General features: G+C 36.5%; 1 protein-coding gene across 1 annotated transcript in view; it reads right to left on the reverse strand.

The window, feature by feature from the left end:
* POLQ (DNA polymerase theta) overlaps positions 1-20099 on the reverse strand; it is a 133920-nt gene that overhangs the window by 30767 nt on the left and 83054 nt on the right. Inside the window, exons 20-24 of the mRNA XM_088024675.1 lie at positions 15729-15922; positions 11874-12011; positions 10497-10671; positions 7747-7873; positions 7007-7128 (exon numbers count right to left, since the gene is read on the reverse strand). Coding sequence (XP_087880801.1) covers positions 7007-7128; positions 7747-7873; positions 10497-10671; positions 11874-12011; positions 15729-15922 — 756 coding nt within the window. The remainder of the gene's footprint in view (positions 1-7006; positions 7129-7746; positions 7874-10496; positions 10672-11873; positions 12012-15728; positions 15923-20099) is intronic.

The following is a 20099-nucleotide window of genomic DNA, read 5'->3' on the forward strand; positions in this document are numbered from 1 at the left end:
AAAAGGAATGAGATCTTGCCATTTGCAACGACGTGGATGGAACTGGAGGGTGTTATGCTGAGTGAAATAAGTCAATCAGAGAAAGACATGTATCATATGACCTCACTGATATGAGGAATTCTTAATCTCAGGAACAAACTGAGGGTTGCTGGAGTGGTCGGGGGTGGGAGGGATGGGGTGGCTGGGTGATAGACATTGGGGAAGATATGTGCTACGGTGAGCACTGTGCTGTGAATTGTGTAAGACTGTTGAATCACAGATCTGTACTTCTGAAACAAATAACGCAACATATTTTAAGAAAAAAGAAAAAGAAGAAGATAGCAGGAGAGGAAGAATGAAGGGGAGTAAGTCAGAGGGGGAGATGAACCAGGAGAGATGATGGACTCTGAAAAACAAACTGAGGTTTCTAGAGGGGAGGAGGGTAGGGGGATGGGTTAGCCTGGTGATGGGTATTAAAGAGGGCACATTCTGCATGGAGCACTGGGTGTTATGAACAAACAATGAATCATGGAACACTACACCAAAACAAATTATGTAATATATGGTGATTAACATAACAATAAAAAATTAAAAAAAAAAGAAACTCAAATTAAAACTATAGCAAGAAACAATTTTTCTCTACTTAAATTGCAAAAATCCAGAAATTGGACAGCACATTCTGTAGCAAGGCTGAGAAAGAAACACATACTGTTATTGGGGACTAAATGGTCACTGTCCCCCATTACATTGCAATTCAACAATATTTATCAAAATTGATTAGGTTTATTCTGTGATTCAGCAAACCCAGAGATCAAACTGGTTTACGTTCAAATTTATTTACTGATAATCACAATTCTCCAGTATAAACACATTAAATGAAAAAAGGCACACAACAGTGTATATGGAATCCGTATTTTTGTGGAAGAATAGGGAAAGAAAATATTACATATTCATATTTGCTTACATCTGCATAAAAAATACTACAAGGGCCCATAAGAAACTCATCTAGGAGGTCATCTAGAGGTCATCTAGGAGGTCATCCATTGGAGCTGTAGACAATAGGGTAGACAAGGACAGGAAAGGAAGCAAAACCTCTCAACACCTTTTCTATATTTTTATTTCCCAACTATGTGAATGAATAAACAATTCAAAAATAAAAGATATAATAATTTATTCTTTGCAGGTGATATGACTTTATGTGGAAAACGCAAAAGACTCCATCTCAAAACTGCTAAAATTCATACAGGAATTCTAAGAAAAAGTGGCAGAATATAAAATCAATGCATAGAAATCATTTGCATTTCTATACTCCAACAAGACAGGAGAAAGAGAAATTAAGGAGTCGATCCCATTTACAACTTCACCCAAAACCATAAGATACCCAGGAATAAATCTAACCAAAGAGGCAAAGGATCTGTACTCAGAAAACTATAAAATACTCCTGAAAGAAATGGAGGAAGACACACAGAAATGGAAAAACGTTGCATGCTCATGGTTTGGAAAAACAAATACTGTGAAGATGTCAATGCTACCTAGAGCAATCTACACATTCAGTGCAATCCCTATCAAAATACCACCCACTTTTTTCAAAGAAATGGAACAAATAATCCTAAAATTTGTATGGAACCAGAAAAGACCCCGAATAGCCAGAGGAATGTTGAAAAAGAAAAGCAAAGCTGGCGGCATCACGATTCCGGACTTCCAGCTCTATTACAAAGCTGTCATCATCAAGACAGTATGGTACTGGCACAAAAACAGACACACAGGTCAAGGGAACGGAATAGAGAGCCCAGAAATGGACCCTCAACTCTATGGTCAACTGATCTTCAACAAAACAGGAAAGAATGTCCAATGGAAAAAAGACAGTCTCTTCAACAAATGGTGTTGGGAAAACTGGACAGCCACATGCAGAAGAATGAAACTGGACCATTTCCTTACACCACACACAAAAATAGACTCAAAATGGGTGAAAGACCTAAATGTGAGACAGGAGTCCATCAATATCCTAGAGGAGAACACAGGCAGCAACCTCGTCAACCTCAGCTGCAGCAACTTCTTCCTAGAAACATCGCCAAAGGCAAGGGAAGCAAGGGCAAAAATGAACTATTGGGACTTCATCAAGTAAAAAAGCTTTTGCACAGCAAAGGAAATAGTCAACAAAACCAAAAGACAACCGACAGAATGGGAGAAGATATTTGCAAATGACATATCAGATAAAGGGCTAGTATCCAAAATCTATAAAGAACTTATCCAACTCAGCACCCAAGAACAAATAATCCCATCAAGAAATGGGCAGAAGACATGAAACAGACATTTTTCCAAAGAAGACATCTGAATGGACAACAGACACATCAAAAAGTGCTCAACATCACTTGGCATCAGGGAAATCCAAATCAAAACCTCAATGAGATACCACCTCACACCAGTCAGAATGACTAAAATTAACAAGTCAGGAAATGACAGATGTTGGCGAGGATGCGGAGAAAGGGGAACCCTCCTACACTGTTGGTGGGAATGCAAGCTGGTGCAGCCACTCTGGAAAACTGTATGGACGTTCCTCAAAAAGTTGAAAATAGAGCTACCAGATGACCCAGCAATTGCACTACTGGGTATTTACCCCAAAGATAAAAATGTAGTGATCCAAAGGGGTACATGCACCCCAATGTTTATAGCAGCAATGTCCACAAGAGCCAAACTATGGAAAGAGCCAAAATGTCCATCAACAGATGAATGGATAAAGAAGATGTGGTGTGTATACACATACACACACACACACACACACACACACACACACACACACACACACAGGAATATTATGCAGACATAAAAAAACGAAATCTTGCCATTTGCAATGACGTGGATGGAACTAGAGGGTACTATGCTGAGCGAAATAAGTCAATCAGAGAAAGACATGTATCATATGATCTCACTGATATGAGGAATTCTTAATCTCAAGAAACAAACTGAGGGTTGCTGGAGTGGTGGGGGGTGGGAGGGATGGGGTGGCTGGGTGACAGACATTGGGGAGAGTATGTGGTATGGTGAGCACTGTGAACTGTGGAAGACTGACGGATCACAGACCTGTACCTCTGAAACAAATAATACATTAGAAAAAAAAAAAAGAAGATAGTAGGAAGGGAAAAATGAAGGGGGGGGGAATCGGAGGGGGAGACGAACCATGAGAGACTATGGACTCTGAGAAACAAACTGAGGGTTTTAGAGGGGAGGGAGTGGGGGGATGGGTTAGCCTGGTGATGGGTGTTAAGGAGGGCACATTCTGCATGGAGCACTGGGTGTTATACACAAACAATGAATCATGGAACACTACATCAAAAACTAATGATGTAATATATGGTGATTAACATAATAAAAAATAAATTAAAAAAATATATAATAATTTAAAACAAATGACCACAAATTTTGTGGCCTTCTTGCCATAAATAACAAAAAACTGACAGAATACATGAAATAAGTGTTTTCAAATGTCAGAATAGACAGCGCAGGACTACATTCTCTAAGAAGCTGGGAGGAGAGATGCGATGAGGTGAGCCACGCAACTGTCTCAGGTTTCTGAAAGGAGGAATTTACCCGAACGCATTGCAGGGAAGGAGAGATGAAACAAAGCACTATGATCTGAGCTGAGGAAGCAGAGACTAGTTTGTGCCTACTAAGGAGGCTAGAATTTGTGGAAATTTGGAGAGAAAGGAGCTGCACATAAAAGGAGCACCACAAATATGCACAGTAATCCCTTTGGATTTTTGACCCAATACTAAAGGAGCAAGAAAGTTCAGGGAACGAGGCAAAGAATCAATACTAAAGAAATAACTATTACCAAAGTAACAGCCACCATCCCACAGCTGTCAGCAGAACAACTACTTGAAAAACAACCTCTTGAATGTTGAGAAATGTTCTAGCCGTGACCAGACCAAGTGAACAAACCGTGTTAATACCTTGAGCACCAAGTAGAGACCCCAGCGAGGCCATACCTTACAATCAGGGCTAATCTAGCCCTAGAATAAAGGCCACTCTAAACATTTGCTAACAAAGTTTTAAAGTCACAAAATGATCAAGCTGAATGTGAAAGTAAATTAATTGTCTGCCAGAAGAAAATGTTATTAATGAAGTCTACAAAATCCCAAGAGTCAATAAGGTAGCAACCATAATGTCCAGCACACACACAAAAAATACTACACATATGAAGAACCAGGAAAATGTAACTCTGACCAGGAGAATATTTAGTCAATAGAAAAATGACCCCAAAATTAGAGATGATGGAATTTTAAATAGCTACCATAGATAATGTTCAGGAATTTAAAGAAACATGCATATAATGATGTAATAAGTAGTGAATTGCAATAAGGTAATAAAAACTAGACAAAAAAAAAAACAAATGAAAATTCTAGAGCTAAAAATACAATATTTGAAGTGTAAAAGTCACTAGAAGGATGTGACAGCAATTAGACACTGTAGAAGAGAAATCCAAGAACATTAAGCAGTCAATAGAAAATATATATTGTAGCACAGAATAAAAACAAACAAACGGGGAGGGGGAATAAAAAAGAAAAAAGTTTCAGTGACCTGCGGGGCAGTACCCAGTGGTATTACATATATGTATATTTGGAGCAATAGGAAGAAAGGAGGGAGGAGAGAGAAATGAACAAAAAATATTACAAGTGGGACATCTGGGTGGCTCAGTCGTTTAAGCGTCTCTTGGTTTCAGCTCAGGTCATGATCTCATCGGATCAAGTCCTGCGTGAGGCTCTGCCCTCTGCAGGGGAGTCTGCTTGAAGATTCTCTCCCTCTGCCACTCCCCTCCCCCACACTTGTACATATGCGCTCTTCCTCTCTCTCTCTCAAATAAATATTTTAAAAAATATTACAAGAAATAATGGTTGAAAATGTTTCAATGGTTGAAATGTTACTAAAAAATATAAGCATACAGGTTTAAAAAAAAAAAAAAACACTAAACCAACTCAGGATATTCTGCAAAATCAAGTCTCAGAAGCAAAGCATGAAAAACTACCCAAAGACTCTCAACCAAATCAAATTGCTAAAACTGAATAACAAAATTTAAAAAGCATCCAGGGAAAAGTTAGTTACATTATGCTTACAGGAGGAGCAAGAAAAATGGTGGTGTACTTCTCAATAGAAATCATACAAACCAGAAGCTAGTGGAGATATTTATTTTTTTATTATGTTATGTTAATGACCATACAATATATCATTAGTTTTTGATGTAGTGTTCAATGATTCATTGTTAGTGCTGAAAGAGAAGGACTGTAAACCTAGAAATTTATGTCACATAAAACGATCTTTCAAAAGTGAGGATAAAATAAAGAAATCTAGAGACATGGGAATGCTGGGATAAATCACTGTCAGCAGAACTGCATTACAAGAAACCTTAAAGGAAGTACTCTGGAGGAAGTACTTCAAGATTCCTTGAATTACTCCAAGAAATGAAAAGTGCCAGAAATGGTAAAAAGTGGACAGGTAGAAAAGACACTTTTTTATTTCTTGATTTCTTTGAAAGACAATAGACTGTTTAAAGCAAAAATAATAACTATATGGTAGAGTTTATAAGTCATAGAAATGAAATCTATTATAAAAGAGGCAAAATGGAAAAAAACGTTACAGATGAAGTGGTGTGAGATTATTTGAAGATAGTCTGTGATGGGATAGATATATACATATTGTACACTCTAAAATATAGTTAATAAGACAATAGAGGAAATAAAAAAGAACAATAAAAAATAGTCATTTAAGGCTTTAAAAATTAAAGAACAGATAGAATAAATAAAACACAAATAACAAGACAGTAGAGTTAAACCAACCGTATGCCAATAAATACTTTGGATGTAAATGGACTAAACACAACATTTAAGTGACAGAAATTTTCAGATTTAATCCATATATGTTTAATTTCAACAAAATTAAAAAAATAAACAAAAGCAGTATAAAATATTGTCATGTTAAACACAATTTTATTGTTTAGGTAAGAATAAATTGATGGACGAACAGATAAAATAAAGTATACACATATAATATTATTCATCCTTAAAAAGAATGGAAATTCTGACATATACTACAACATGGATGAAACCTGAAGACATGATGCTAAGTGAAATAAGCCAGACACAAAAAGACATATACTGTATAATCCACTTATATGAGATACCTCAAGTAGTCAAATTCACAGAGACAGAAAGTAGAATGGTGGCTGCCAGGGACTAGGGACTGAAGGGGGGAGAGTTACTGTTCAATAGATAGAGAGTTTTAGTTGTGGAAGATGAAGAAGTTCTGGGGATGGATGGTTGTGATGGTTGCACAATCTACCATGATGGGTACTTAATACTAGAAAACTGAACACTTAAATATGGTTACGATGATATAGTGCTGATAGTTCACACTTAAAAATGAGAATGGAAAATTACCAGCCAGGTGACACTGTCACATAGACCTAAATTCCCCCTTAGAATATTTTCTGACAGAATTAAAATCAATTCAGATGGTTAAATGCACTCAGGCCAGACATGCCAGGGGGCAGAAGATAAAGGAGCAAATGTGTATATTTATATATAGTAGGGATGATTTGGGAGTTAGATCCTGACTTCCAAATGTCTCATGACTAGAGCTTATAGTGTCCAACCTTTCATGAAAAGCCTGTGACCAGAGTACTAAGAAGAGGTCAGGCAGGAGGAGGGCAGCCTTGGGGGTTACCCCGGCAATAGGAAACAGCGGTGCGGAGAAGAGAGAGGCAGAAGAGCAAAGCAAGTCAGAGAGACAAAACATGGTTTCAGCAGACTGCTGCTGAATAGCATACACCACAGTTTTCCACAGAGCAGATCATGAAGACCATGATGACTGACAACCTGGCAACATAAAGGGGAAACACAGCTCACATCGAAGAGAGGAAAGATGGAGGGACCAATGCATACTTCTGAGTCTTATTCATAATGCAGGCTTTACCAGTGCTTTGAAAACCATTCCCACAGCAATGAGAAGCTCAAAAAACCATCAGCCACCTTACCTGGGAAAGGCACAAAGGCATGTCGCATGCTGACTGAAAATGGCATTCCTCTGTCTGAGGCTCTCTCCTCCAACTGTGCTCGGTGCCCAGGGTTGAGGCCACAGCTCTTCTTATCTCTTCCTCTGCCAGGCAAACAACATCAGCAGCTGGACATGAAGCAGTCTCAAATATATGAAAAAGGTCTCATTTTTCAGTAGTCAATAGTTCCATCTAGGAAACTTAAGAACCTTTTCATTTGAAACTCACTTTAAAGCTTAACAAAGACACTAGATTTTTTTTAGCAAACATTCAATTTAAACACGAAGTAAGGCATTTCTGTAACAGCTTTTGCCACAGACTGCTTCTGAAACAATTACTGACATTTAGCTCAAATCAATAAATCTTTTTGACCATATCTAATATAAATTATCTATGCTTTTTCTTCCCATAATGTGTATTTGGGGAAGGCAGAAGGGGGAGATGTTCCTGACATAGTTAAACTCTTCCTTTTAGCATTTGAGTTCGAAAAGCATATCGTGTGCTGAGTGATGTAATTAGTGGCCCAGGTTTTCAGTCTTTCACCATCAACAAGCTTCTTTATAGACAGACTCAGGATTTTAAATGGATACTACCTAGAATAGAAATGTGTATGCCCAGAACAGAAAATTAAACTAACTTCATTATTTTATCCAATAGGCTGGTTTTGAGCCATTCATACTCACAAAAGTATATTAACACAAATACAGAGAAATAGCCTCTACCTGCTCATGGGAAGTAGGCGTTTGCCTAGGTCTTGGGAAGGTGGGCTCTCCCCTACTAGTGTTGGCATTTTGATCTCAAAATCTCTTGGCACATTCTGAATATTTGGTTCTGTAAAGGTTATTCGTCCTAAAATCAAACAGAATGAAGACAGAAAATTGAGGGGGTTAGGGGGGATCTGACATTTATTTTCACAGTAATTGCATTTCTGAATTATGCATTTTCTACTATTGCTAAACTAAATTTATATTTAAATATTTTTCATTATGTTCATGCATCTAACGATGATAAAATAAGTACAAGACCAATCCTAATGCAAGTGAATATATGAGTCAACTGAAATAGAATGTATTTTATATTAACCTAGCTCTCTAGAAAACAAGCCCATGAGAAGTAATTTGATAAGCTGAACTCGTCCTGTGCTAAAATGAACACCAGATGTCAGCACTATATGAATGTTAGCAGTGGTATTAATGAGTAAAGACTAATCAAATGGATCCTAGGAGAAATGACTGTCAAAACCTTCAAACCCAGGAATGCACAAGACAGAGAGAGAGGATCTGAAGCAGAAGAGCAACTGACTGCTGAAAACGGACAACCGGGGCCCAAGGAGCCAGCTAATCTATAGGAGATGGAGTAGTGAGACATGGTGACTGGAACATCACTTGCTAGACATCACCTGGCTGCTTTTCTGCATCACCATCCTCACTCATCAAGAGAACCAATGGTAGCCCCGACAAAGCTGGAGACTAGAATCAGGAGGTTAATGAACTTTCTAGGAAAGAGAAAGCTATTTAATGCTTATAACTTTTATTTCCCCCAAATATTTTGCAGTTTGTTTACTTATTGGTTGAATTTTTCTGAAACACATAAGCATTATTCAAAAAAAGTCTGGGTAATTGATTTTGTTATTGCAGTTTTTACATACATACATATATGTAAATATATACATATATAGTTTTATAAAATCTTCTGTTTTATAATATACTCTTCATTGTAACGGGCTCTCTACCAGCTAATATATATAATTTCATCTTCTTTTGATGAGTCAGACATTTTAAGTACTTCAGATATTTTTTTTTAAAGATTTTTATTTATTTATTTGTCAGAGAGAGAGAGAGAGAGCACAAGCAGAGGGAGCAGTAGAGGGAGAGGGAGAAGCAGGCTCCACACTGAGCAAGGAGTCCAATGTGGGACTCGATCCCAGGACCCTGGGATCATGACCTGAGCCGAAGGCAGACGCTTAATGACTGAGCCACCCAGGTGTCCCCAGATATTCTTTTTCTGAACAAACCCCTGATATATGTCCTTGTTATTTAGCTTTTAAGAAAAATTAGTGCTCAATGAATGGCAGATATCAATATACTTATTACCATTACCATTAATATACTTATTACCATTAAATGGCCTGCTCAGTGTTACAAAACTAGCCAATAGCAGAAGGAGTCCAAGTCTCTTGCTGCCTCAGCATACTATCTTCTTTTCGATAGTAATATTTAATATTCAGGTCTATTGTTTGAATTAATGAGGCTAACACTGGTAGACAAACAAGAGGGCAAAAATAAATTATAAAACATGAATGTAGCTTCATGGAGGTGAATTCTAATGATGAAATGGCTTTGCTATGCTTAGGTAAGTTTGTATTTCTAAAATATTCTTTAAATGTAGGCATAGTATGGTGAAAACCAAACGACAAAAAAGGAATTGATTACTTTCTATTTTATAAGCAACAGATAAATGCAACACCTTTAGAAACTCTAGGCTGATTTTGGTTTTTCACCAACAAGGATTTATTTTACATAAGTTTACATCATTAGCATATGTCTCAAAATGAAATTTAAACACCAAGAGGGCAAGAAATGGCTAGGGTGAACTAAGAGGTTAGCTAAACACGGAAGAAGGAAAAGAATTTGTTTAGAACAGGGAATAAATGTGCACAGAAAAAAGCAGCTCCTCCTGGTGCCTCCGTCTGTAATAACAGCAACAGCCAGTAAGGAGCTCGCACAAAGTGCCCTGCACTATTCTAAACATTTTAAATGTATTAGCCTATTTAATCCTCAGCATGCCCTGGTGAAGTAAGACTATTATTACTGTGTTTTACACATGAGAACACTCAGGCACAAAGCTACCTTGAATAAAGATTTAAACCCGTAAAAGTCAGATAGCAAAGCCCACTTTCTCTACCACCAACCTAAACTGTCTCCCCGACGAGATTTAATGCTGCCCTTTCTTCCGATGCGCATTGTATCTGGCAGATATTTAGTTTTGCACTGTCTAGCAGAAGAATGCTTTTTTCCTTTCTAGATCACTCATACGTACCCCAAGAGTGCTACAAGACATCCAAAGGGCTCTACAGCTCTTTTCTGGTTAAGTAAAATAAGACACTCATCTATTATACAGATGCCCCCCAGCATTACCTAGATTCATCTTGGGGAGAATCTTAAGAGGTTCGGGAGAGGGCTAGGACTGAAATTAGATAAGATGACTGAGTCAAATATCAATCTAAAGTACAGTCTCAGACATTCCAGTTACTCTATATAGTACTTGAAAGCTGGAACTCTATCTTACTAAATCTCATCTCTGTAACTAGTATCCATCTATATTTTGGATGTAGTATGTGTTTCATAAATGTTTATGAAACTTCACAGAATCCAATGATTAACACTTGAATTCCTCAGTCATAAGCAAATATTATATATGAAAAGTTTTCTTTCAAAATTGGATATTATCCATATTTAAGATTTCTCATTACCTGTAGCAGTGTGTGATTGTGATACAGGATAGATTCTTTCCATTCCAAGAAAAGGATTCAGACGCTTTTCCCGCTGCAGAGGAAAGACCACTTTGGTAATAGCGTTAGTGATTCTTCTCCACTCTAATATCAAGCCTGGTAAAGGATGCAATGCCTTTAATTTATTTAAAACATCCTGCCAGAGAAATATAATGAAGATGAGATTCCGTAGCAAACTAGGCTCCCTTTTAGGTAAATAATATAATCTCAAAATTAAATTTGGTAACTCCTATATCTACAACTCAAAATTACTGTTGGGGTTTTTGGCAATCACCATAATGATAAAACTATAATAAGTATAGATGGTAAAATGCAAACATGTTAATGCTGAGTAATATCAATTTAGATCTACCTTAAAACAAATCAATGTCAATTTAGCAAGGTACTATAACCGCCTTCCCTCACCCCACCCAAGAATCTGTATCATGTCCTTCCTTTGTCTATATTTTCCTCCTCTATTCTCAGGTGATTGGAAGTTTCTCGTGTTTTTTTTTTCCTTTTGCCCTAATACTTTCATCATTTCCATATCAAGAAATTCAGAAGACATTAATCTTTAAAACTTTGAACTTTCCATGCTACAGAGTTTTAGTAAACTGCTAAGAAATAGGAACTTGTGAGGTTAGAGGGCCAGTGAGATAAAACAAAAAGTTTTGTTACAGAATGAAACTGTGGAAACTTCCCTAGAGCAGGAAAGTCATAGTTAATGACAGTAGGGTCAAAATTCTACAGAATGGCAACTTGGATGCTCTTTCCATGCTATTATGGTGGTATTTTCTACCCTTATTATTCCACTGAAAATTCATTCAGTAAAAATGTAACAATAAGCCTTTTCTCTCTTCTCTCCCAAGCGTACAGTTTCCATGGATTGTAATTTGTACTTTTACTTTGAAATTAGATTCTTAAACTCATGGAAAACTTACTATTTTGCTCTATAATTGAAAAAAAAATGTTTTTATTTGTAATGGCTGGGTTTTTTCCTTTTTTAATTCTTCCACACCTTTATCCATGTTCCTATACTATACAAATTATATTATACTTGAAGTCCAAGAGTAGCAGATGTCAGTAATTAAATAATGTCTATAGGTCTGAGTTCATAAACCATTATACTGTTTTAATAATAGGAAGGACACAACTGCTAAATTAGATTTTGGTCCAGATTTTCCATGATGGAATGTCTCTGCAGTTTTGGCAGGGAGCCGAACCACAAACCAATTTGTTTTTATCTGGATACATTCAAATGGTGGGCTATGCTGGATCTTGACTTCATCAGCATCCTTTCAAGACACGAAAATGCTAAAAGTCATTCAAATTCTGCCCTGTAACTGTCCCAAAGAGTACCTTACTAGTGCTGTACTGTTTGCCCAGCTTTAGCTTGCGTCCATTGTCATTCCCTCTTCTGGTAGAACCCAAAGTTTTCTTGCTGCTTTGGTTTTTTATTTCTCCATTTGGTGGTAACTTCAATTCCAAAAATAAAACCTGCAAGAAATTAATGCTTTTTTAGTCAAGAATCAAATCACAAGCATTGTCATTCACAAAACATTTTTAAGTTATTTGAGAAAATCTATACAATTCAACATGGGTTGGCAGAATTTTTTACAACATATTGAACTATCACATTTAATAAATAATGACAATGAAAATTTGTATGTCAAGTAGCCTGTCTATACCCTAATTTAGGCACTATAAGATTAATTCCCATAATAGGCTTTTTAACAGTCAAGAACACAGGAACGTATACTCTGTGTGCTGAACAAGTGATAAATAAGCTATGGACATTGAGACTTTAGGTTGCTCTGAGGACTGTGAACTCTCCTAAATACCCCTTGATATGGTAACCAACATGGCTGCTCAATCATTTAAGTCTCAGCAAGGGTCAACACGGGAGCCTTTGTGGCCATTATATGATCACAAAAATCAAAGAACACTGAGGTAGAAAGGGATCCAAAAGCCATCTACTTCCACCACCATAAGGCTAGGCCCTGTGAGAACCTGGACACAAAAAGTCAGAAAAAGGTGGCCAACACAATGCAGCAATCAATAATGACAGCTAGAGTAGATAATAAGTACCTACTGAAGAAACTAAGCCTACACAGAACAGGGATCCACATTCTGGGACAGAAGGAATAGCCCATGTATACCTAAAATCACCAGCTCAATTTATAGGGTTTGAAACTCAGGCAATTCAGAATACTATCTACTACCTCCATTCATTCATTCGTATACACTGAGTGGGCCTTAGTGAACCTTGGATTATTTTCCCACTAATAATCCTAAAAATTAAGATCATTTGCATTATATAAGAATCTATTGGCCACAAGTTGGGCAAGGGGTAGAAGGAAAGATATGCCTGTGCTTCTGTAGAATAGCAGTGATGATAGAAACAAAGATCTGGTTCTAATTTTACATAGTGGGAATAACTGGAGTCTTAGGTATGAAAGATACTGAGGCTTGCTATGGATGTTAGTAACTATTTTTCCCAAGAATTGTGTTATATAGGGTTGCATGTGTAGGGATCAGGGTTGTCATATATAACAAATAAAATTATAAGATGCTTAGTTAAATTTGAACTGCATGGGGCATACTTATATTAAAATATTGTTCATTGTTTATCTGAAATTCAAATTTAGCTGAATGCCCTGTATTTTATCAGGCAACTCTAGTACAGATATCAAAGAGTATATGAATGGCAGGATAGGAAAGAGAATCAAATAACTAAATAGGAAAATGAAACATTATTTTTAAAAGTAACAATAAATCAACAATCCCAGGAAGAGAGACCTACCATAATTAGGACAACTCAAAGATCTGAAGTTACATATTTATAAGCTCTTTATCTTAGATTTCTGTTTTTGGTGAAACCTTCAGAATTAATTGTGAAAACTTCATATAAATTACCTCTCCAGGTTTAAATGAATACATCTGTGAAATGAGGGGGTTGAACTGGATGAGGGCAAGAGGCACTATTTATTGAGCACTTACTATGGGTCAGCCGTCACATACTGGGTGCTTTAACATATGTCATCTCATGTCATATGCACAATAATTCTGTGACACTTCTGAAAAGTTTACGCCAGTTGGAGAAACTTGCTTAAAGTTACATGGCCATAACATAGAAAAATTAAGAATTAGAACCCATAGTCCTCTAACTCAAAAGTCCTTTTTCTTTTCTCTAATTCATGCTTTCCTCTAGACCAAGGATCAGCAAATTTTTCCCAAAAAGGGCCGGATAACCGATATTTTCAGCTTTGCAGGTTTTACTGTCTGTCACAACTTCTCAACTGTGCCATTATAGACCAAAAAGAGCCACAGACAATAAGTAAGTGAACAGGTGTGGCTATGCTTCAATGAAATTTTATTTACAAAAACAGGTGGCAGGCCAGATCTGGCCCACAAGCTGTAGTTTGCTGATCCCCACTCTAGCCCAGTGCCATCCAAAAGAACTTTCTGCAATAATGAAAGTGTTCTATATTTGCACTCCCTTTTATGGTAGCCACTTACCACATGTGGCTATTGAACATTTAAAAGGTGGCTAACACAACTAAGGAACTGAATTGATATATTTTAATTAAGTTAAATTTATTTATTTTTTAAAGATTTTATTTATTTATTTTGTCAGATAGAGCACAAGCAGGGCGAGCAGCAGAAACAGAGGGAAAAGCAGACTCCCTGCTGAGCAAGGAGCCTGATGCGGGCTCAATCCCAGGACTCTGGGATCATGACCTGAATCAGAGGCAGAGGGTTAACTGCCACCCAGGTGTCCCAGTTAATTTAAATTTAAATAGCCACAAGTGGCTAGTGGCTCCTGTTTGGATGGCACAGCTCTAGATGATTAGTAATATCCTGCCCAGCTCAAAGATTCCACTTAAAATCACCAAGGATTAACTAGTCAATGTGTGAAACTGTTAGATTACCTTAAATATAACTTCCATTTTAAAATGAAGACTTAAGAACAAGCCATTAACATCAAAGGCCTTTTATTCTGGCCCAGAATTTGGTCTAGGCCTATGGCCTTAGTATCCGAATCACAAGGGCATGGATTCCTGCCTATGCCCCAAGCCTACTTGTGCTGAAATCCAGGGAAGCTCTGTTTTTCATAAGGTCCCTCTGTAATTTTATGTGCAGTCAGTTGGGTATTGGTTGGGGAGTTCTGAGCTAAAGAACTCAAAAGAAAATATTAAAAAAAAAAAGGCACTACTGAATTCAATACACATGTACCCTGTGATTTGGAGAAACAAAATTCCTCATTTTTTTTTTAAACATATAACCCTGTGGCTTAAAAAAAAGGGCATTTTTTATGAGTATATGTAACATTTATTGAGCATTTACTATGAGATGGGCACTATTCTAAGTGTTTAACATTCATCATTCATTCCTCACAACAACTCTGTGAGGTATTTGTATTATAACCCACTTTATTGATGTAGAAATTGAGATACAAAGAGTTGATGTATTGCCCCAGGGTTACAGGGTTAATAAGTGGAGGAGATAGGGTTCAAACCCAGGAAGTCTGGCTTGAAAGTCTATGATCTTCACAACATGCTACGTTACTGAATTGCATTGACAAGACACCTGAACTTCAATGCTATCAAGTATAAGTACCCACCCTGTACTTGTAACCCTTCCACAACAACCCAACCACCCTTTGTGGAGTGTGAGGAGAGGAAAGAATAGAACGCCAACATTTGAAAATAAAAATAAGATTAAGTGTGTCCAAATTTATGTTAAGTTTATAAAAATCTTATTTAGGTTTAAAAAAGCAAACAATCCCAAAAATTCCTTTTTCATTAACAACTGAGAAAGACATCTTATTTTATGTTCCAAAAAAGGATTTTGGGGTAAGGAAGCGGGGGGAGATCATGAATTTACTAACTTCATGGAGAAACAACTACACTGTTATATAACAACCGCTATGGATCTTTCATTTAACAAACATTCACTGAGTACCTCCGCTGTCCTAGGCAAATCTCATGGAGCATACATTCTAGGAGGCTTCTTTACCACCTTCCTATTTCATAAACACAAGTATAACTTATAAATTAGAAGCTAGAATACTCTATCTCCAAAGTACTCTGATAACTAAAACTTTTTTAACTGATCTTTGGTGTTTAGGCAAACACATTTAGGAAATACAAACACATACACACACACAAAAATAATTTTTAACTCTAAAATTCCCCATTCCCATGATACAACCTCAGCGATGTCATCTGAACTGGTGAAGGAAAAACTGTGTCCGGCTAGTTGATAGGCCTGAGTCTCGATTGCATCCAGCTTGGCTTGCATTATGTGTTTCTGACTTTCACATTCTGCAGTACTAAAGCCAATTCCATTTAGCTCTAGCAAAGCCAAGCAATACTGAGAAGGCATTTCCACTTTATAGAAAACATCTGGAAGAAAAAAAGAAAACTAAAACATTAATTCACCAGTTAAGTGACTAGATTAGCATCATCACCTAAACAAACATGGAATTTTTCTGAGCAAATTCAGAGATGCTATCCAAGCTATTCTTCAAGATCCAGTCTCCTGAGCAGCACTCTCAGGCCAACAAGGAAAGGCATTAAAGTACTTCCTACTTTTCTACTTCAGCACTAGACTACTACCCTTGTCTACATCGAGAGTGGAAAAACTGTAATCCAGACTTGTGAATAGTCTGGATTACAAGAAGCTGCATTTCTCCCAAGATAATGTTTCTGCTTCTACTCTTGGCAAGAGCAAGAGAGCCAATCTTATTTGCTAAACTGACTATAATGAGTTAATCTCCTGAAATTATTTCCAATATTCCTGGTTCCATGATATGCATGCTTGCACAAAGAACTAAAAATGGAGGTTTCTTATTTTCCAATGCTCTTACCAAAGAATAAAGAAAAAGATTCCTGAAGTAAGAATCAGAGTATTTTTCTATCTGCTGACACTTCTCAACAGAGTAGTCATTCTATATCAGTTTTTCCAGTACGGTCATTGAAATATTAGTCTCAACGATACTCTATGAAAAGGGTGGAATTGAGAGACACTGTGCACTGTGAGTTCCAGTATTTACATACTGCTTTTGGATATTCATGATGCCTGTTAATTTAGTAAAGGCTCTGAGAAGACCTGAAGCAACGATGACTATTTAACTGAAAATCTGAAATTATTTGACTACAAAACCTTTATTTTATGTAACACTTATTAACATCCTGAAAAGTACATGTCCATAGAATGCACTCTGGGAAATATTGTCCTAAATCATTAAGAAAAAATCCATACCAAAGACTTCAGCTTCCAGTACTATGGATCACAAGGACTCTGAGGAACCCTGGCCTGCCCACCCCAGCTCCACACGCATACATTCTTTGAGGCATTGCTGGTCTCAACCAGCAGGAGAAATGTCCAGGGACACCCACAACCCCCACCAAAAGCAAATAAACAAGTGAGAGCTACTGGCCTCTAATAGGAGGAATTAACAGGCAGTCAGAGCCTGGCTTTAAAGACCTGGACGCAGAGCAGAAATTCATGGGATGTGGAACCAGAGAAATCAGGAACTAGGGTCAGAACAAGAACAGTAAAAGCAGCACAAAGTCAGAGTGACAGGGAGCAAGCCTATATCCTTAGGCAGTAGGAAGGAGCAGTACTGTCATAGGAATGAAATCCTACAGCCAAAAGGTTGAGGGGATATAGATCTTCAGAACAGCAACAGGAGGAGAAGCTAATTCTCAGACTTCTGTTCTGAACCAAAACTCTCGAGGGAGGATAATGTGGTCCTTGGATGTGGTGTACTTTGGTAAGGAGCAAAACCTTTCTTGAGGAAGGCTTTCCCCAAGTTAGGCCTGCAGGGCTCCACTGATCAAATCCTACATGAACTCACAAAGAATATGAAACATACATGATAGCAAAGAAATACAAGTAATATACAGCAGAAACAACAAATGGCAGATTTAGACCCATAAGAATCGCAGATATAGATTCATTAGAACAGAATACAGAGCACAGTAATGAGTAAACTATTTACAAAATAAAAAAGATGAATAGAAACAAAGTAAAACAGTAGGAAAATATACAAATATATCAAAAATCACAATAAGCTGGTAAAATTGTAAAAAAAAATTGCTAAGTTTGAAAAATAAATGAATAAGCTATGCTTTGTTTATAACACACATCTAAAGCATAAGGACCTAGAAAGGTTAAAAGGGATAGAAGAAAATATGAGGCAAATATTAAAAGAAAGTTGATGCTGCCATATCAATTCCAGAAAACAGACTAAGATTTAAAAGTCATATTAGTGCTAGAGCTGCTCATAATATAGATAGGTTTAATTCATCAGGAAGATAAATCAATTTTAAATATGTATGCATCTAATAAAATGGTCTCAAAATATATAGTTAAAATATAGTTAAAATTGATTGAACTACAGTGAAAATTAGATACAAAAGTTTTAAACAATAACCTTGACTTAATAGACATTTATAAAGTTCTGCATCCAGAACTAGAATATACATTCTCTTATATATACAAAGAACATTTACACATAGTTCAGGATTTAGGTTGTAAAACAACTCCAAAAATTTCAAAGAATGGGTATTACATAATCATGTTTTTTTAACCACAATACAAATAAGTTTGAATATTAAAAATTACAAAATAAAACATTTCCAAATATTTGGAAATTGAAAAACAATCTTCTAAATAACTTATGTCAAAAATGTCAAAACAGAAAATGTTAATAAATATTTAAGATAAAATGAAAACATTACATGTAAAATTTTTAAGATACAGTGCAAGGAGAGCTTTGAGGGAAATTTATAGCCTTTTATACCTCAATTAGAAAAGAAAAGAATTATTTGAAAACTAATGAGTTTAGTGTCACACTTATGAATTTAGAAAAAGGGCTACAAAATAAAGTCAGGAGAGCTAAAAATCAAAGGCAAAAGTTGGTTCTTTGAAAATACTGAAAAATTGGATAAACGTCTATTAAGATTAAACAATAAATATGGTGAAAGAAAAAGACAACATAATAGATAAACCACAGATGTATTAAAAAATTAGCAATAGCTTAATGACAATAAATTTGAAAATCTAGATGAAAGAGGTAATTATTAAAAAATATAGATTATAACAAAAGTATATTATATAATAACAATATAATAAACACATGGTTCACCAAAACATAAAGATATAATTGAATAATCTTACAACTGTAAGAAATCAAAGTAATAGTTAAAAATATTTCCACAAGAAAGTTTATAGGCAAACTCTACCAGGTCATGATCCTGGAGTCCCGGGATCGAGTCCCACATCGGGCTCCCTGCTCAGCAGGGAATCTGCTTCTCCCTCTGACCCTTCCCCTTCTCATGCTGTCTCTCTATCTCATTCTCTTTCTCAAATAAATAAATAAAATCTTTAAAAAAAAAAAGAAAAAAGAAAATCATCTATGTTCAACCCACTCTAGAAAGGACATAATTGACCCATGTGAAAAGAACAGGATACTTGGTCCTGAGTCACACTGAGCAAAGTCACATTGTTATTAAAATTTAGTCACACCCAAGCAAAAATCAGCTCTCTAGTGGGAAAAAGTCAGCTGCCAAAACATACCCACCCAACAGGCAAGAGAATGAGAAAAGAAAAAGAAAAAGATTCTGGAGATCCTTCAAGAATATTCTGAAATAATTATTTCCAAACAAAATGTGACAGTTGTTTACATTCTCTCTAAAAACTTTATTTCAATGCACTTCAATTCTATGGACTCTTTGAATAAGAAAGACTCTGCACTGTCCAAAAGAATGCATTTAATACCTCGTGGCCACCCACTTTTGAAAATTTGCCTAAAAAAGGAGTTTTCAAGGCACAGTGAAATTGTAAAAGTTAAAAATAACAAATCTAGAGGGTTTCTTATACTTTTCTGGAACCATAATTTCGTTTTCCTGTAGGTGAAAAACTATCTTTTTAAGAGTGGGAAATTTCCCTCCCGAAGATACTGAAAGTTTTTAATTTTGATAATGGGCAACAAATGTTCATAAAAAGTTACAGACTAATCCATATCACCCTCACCAAATGTTAGATCCTAAGGGCAGACAAAGCCAACTGAGAGGGAAAGGGAGCTGTGTTCATTCAGCATTATCGCCCATGAACGTAGAAGCAGTCCTGTGGCATCTGTACCATGTACTCCAATTCCTTGGCCTGCCTACGTTGGCTTAGAGAAGCTGGTTTGAAATATTTCAGTGCACATTCAAGAGCTGCTAATTAACATCTCTTAAGCAACTCTCCTACAACAACAGACAACTCCGTTTGATCTTTGTATTATTCTACTCCAGTGATGCTGGGGAGAACATTACTATTAGCACAGAGGGCTTATGCTAGTCGTAAAAATCATGATCATCATCATCACCTAACACAGTAATGAGTGTCTAAACTGGCAAAACTGCGTTAAGTTCTCTCTCATTTAATATTTATAACATTATAAGAAACATTTAAAGAGTGTCAGTAGCTTGCCCAAGGCCTCTCACTAATAAAAGTAATACAGCCCAGATTCAAACCTGGTCTGGGCAAATTCATCGATCTGTTGTTTCTAGTATTTATTAATCAGCCAAT

This window comes from Eumetopias jubatus, unplaced genomic scaffold (genome assembly GCF_037043125.1).
Source record: "Eumetopias jubatus isolate StellerSeaLion01/CBP00866 unplaced genomic scaffold, mEumJub1_p1.0 scaffold_1, whole genome shotgun sequence".
NCBI classification, from domain to species: Eukaryota; Metazoa; Chordata; class Mammalia; order Carnivora; family Otariidae; genus Eumetopias; species Eumetopias jubatus.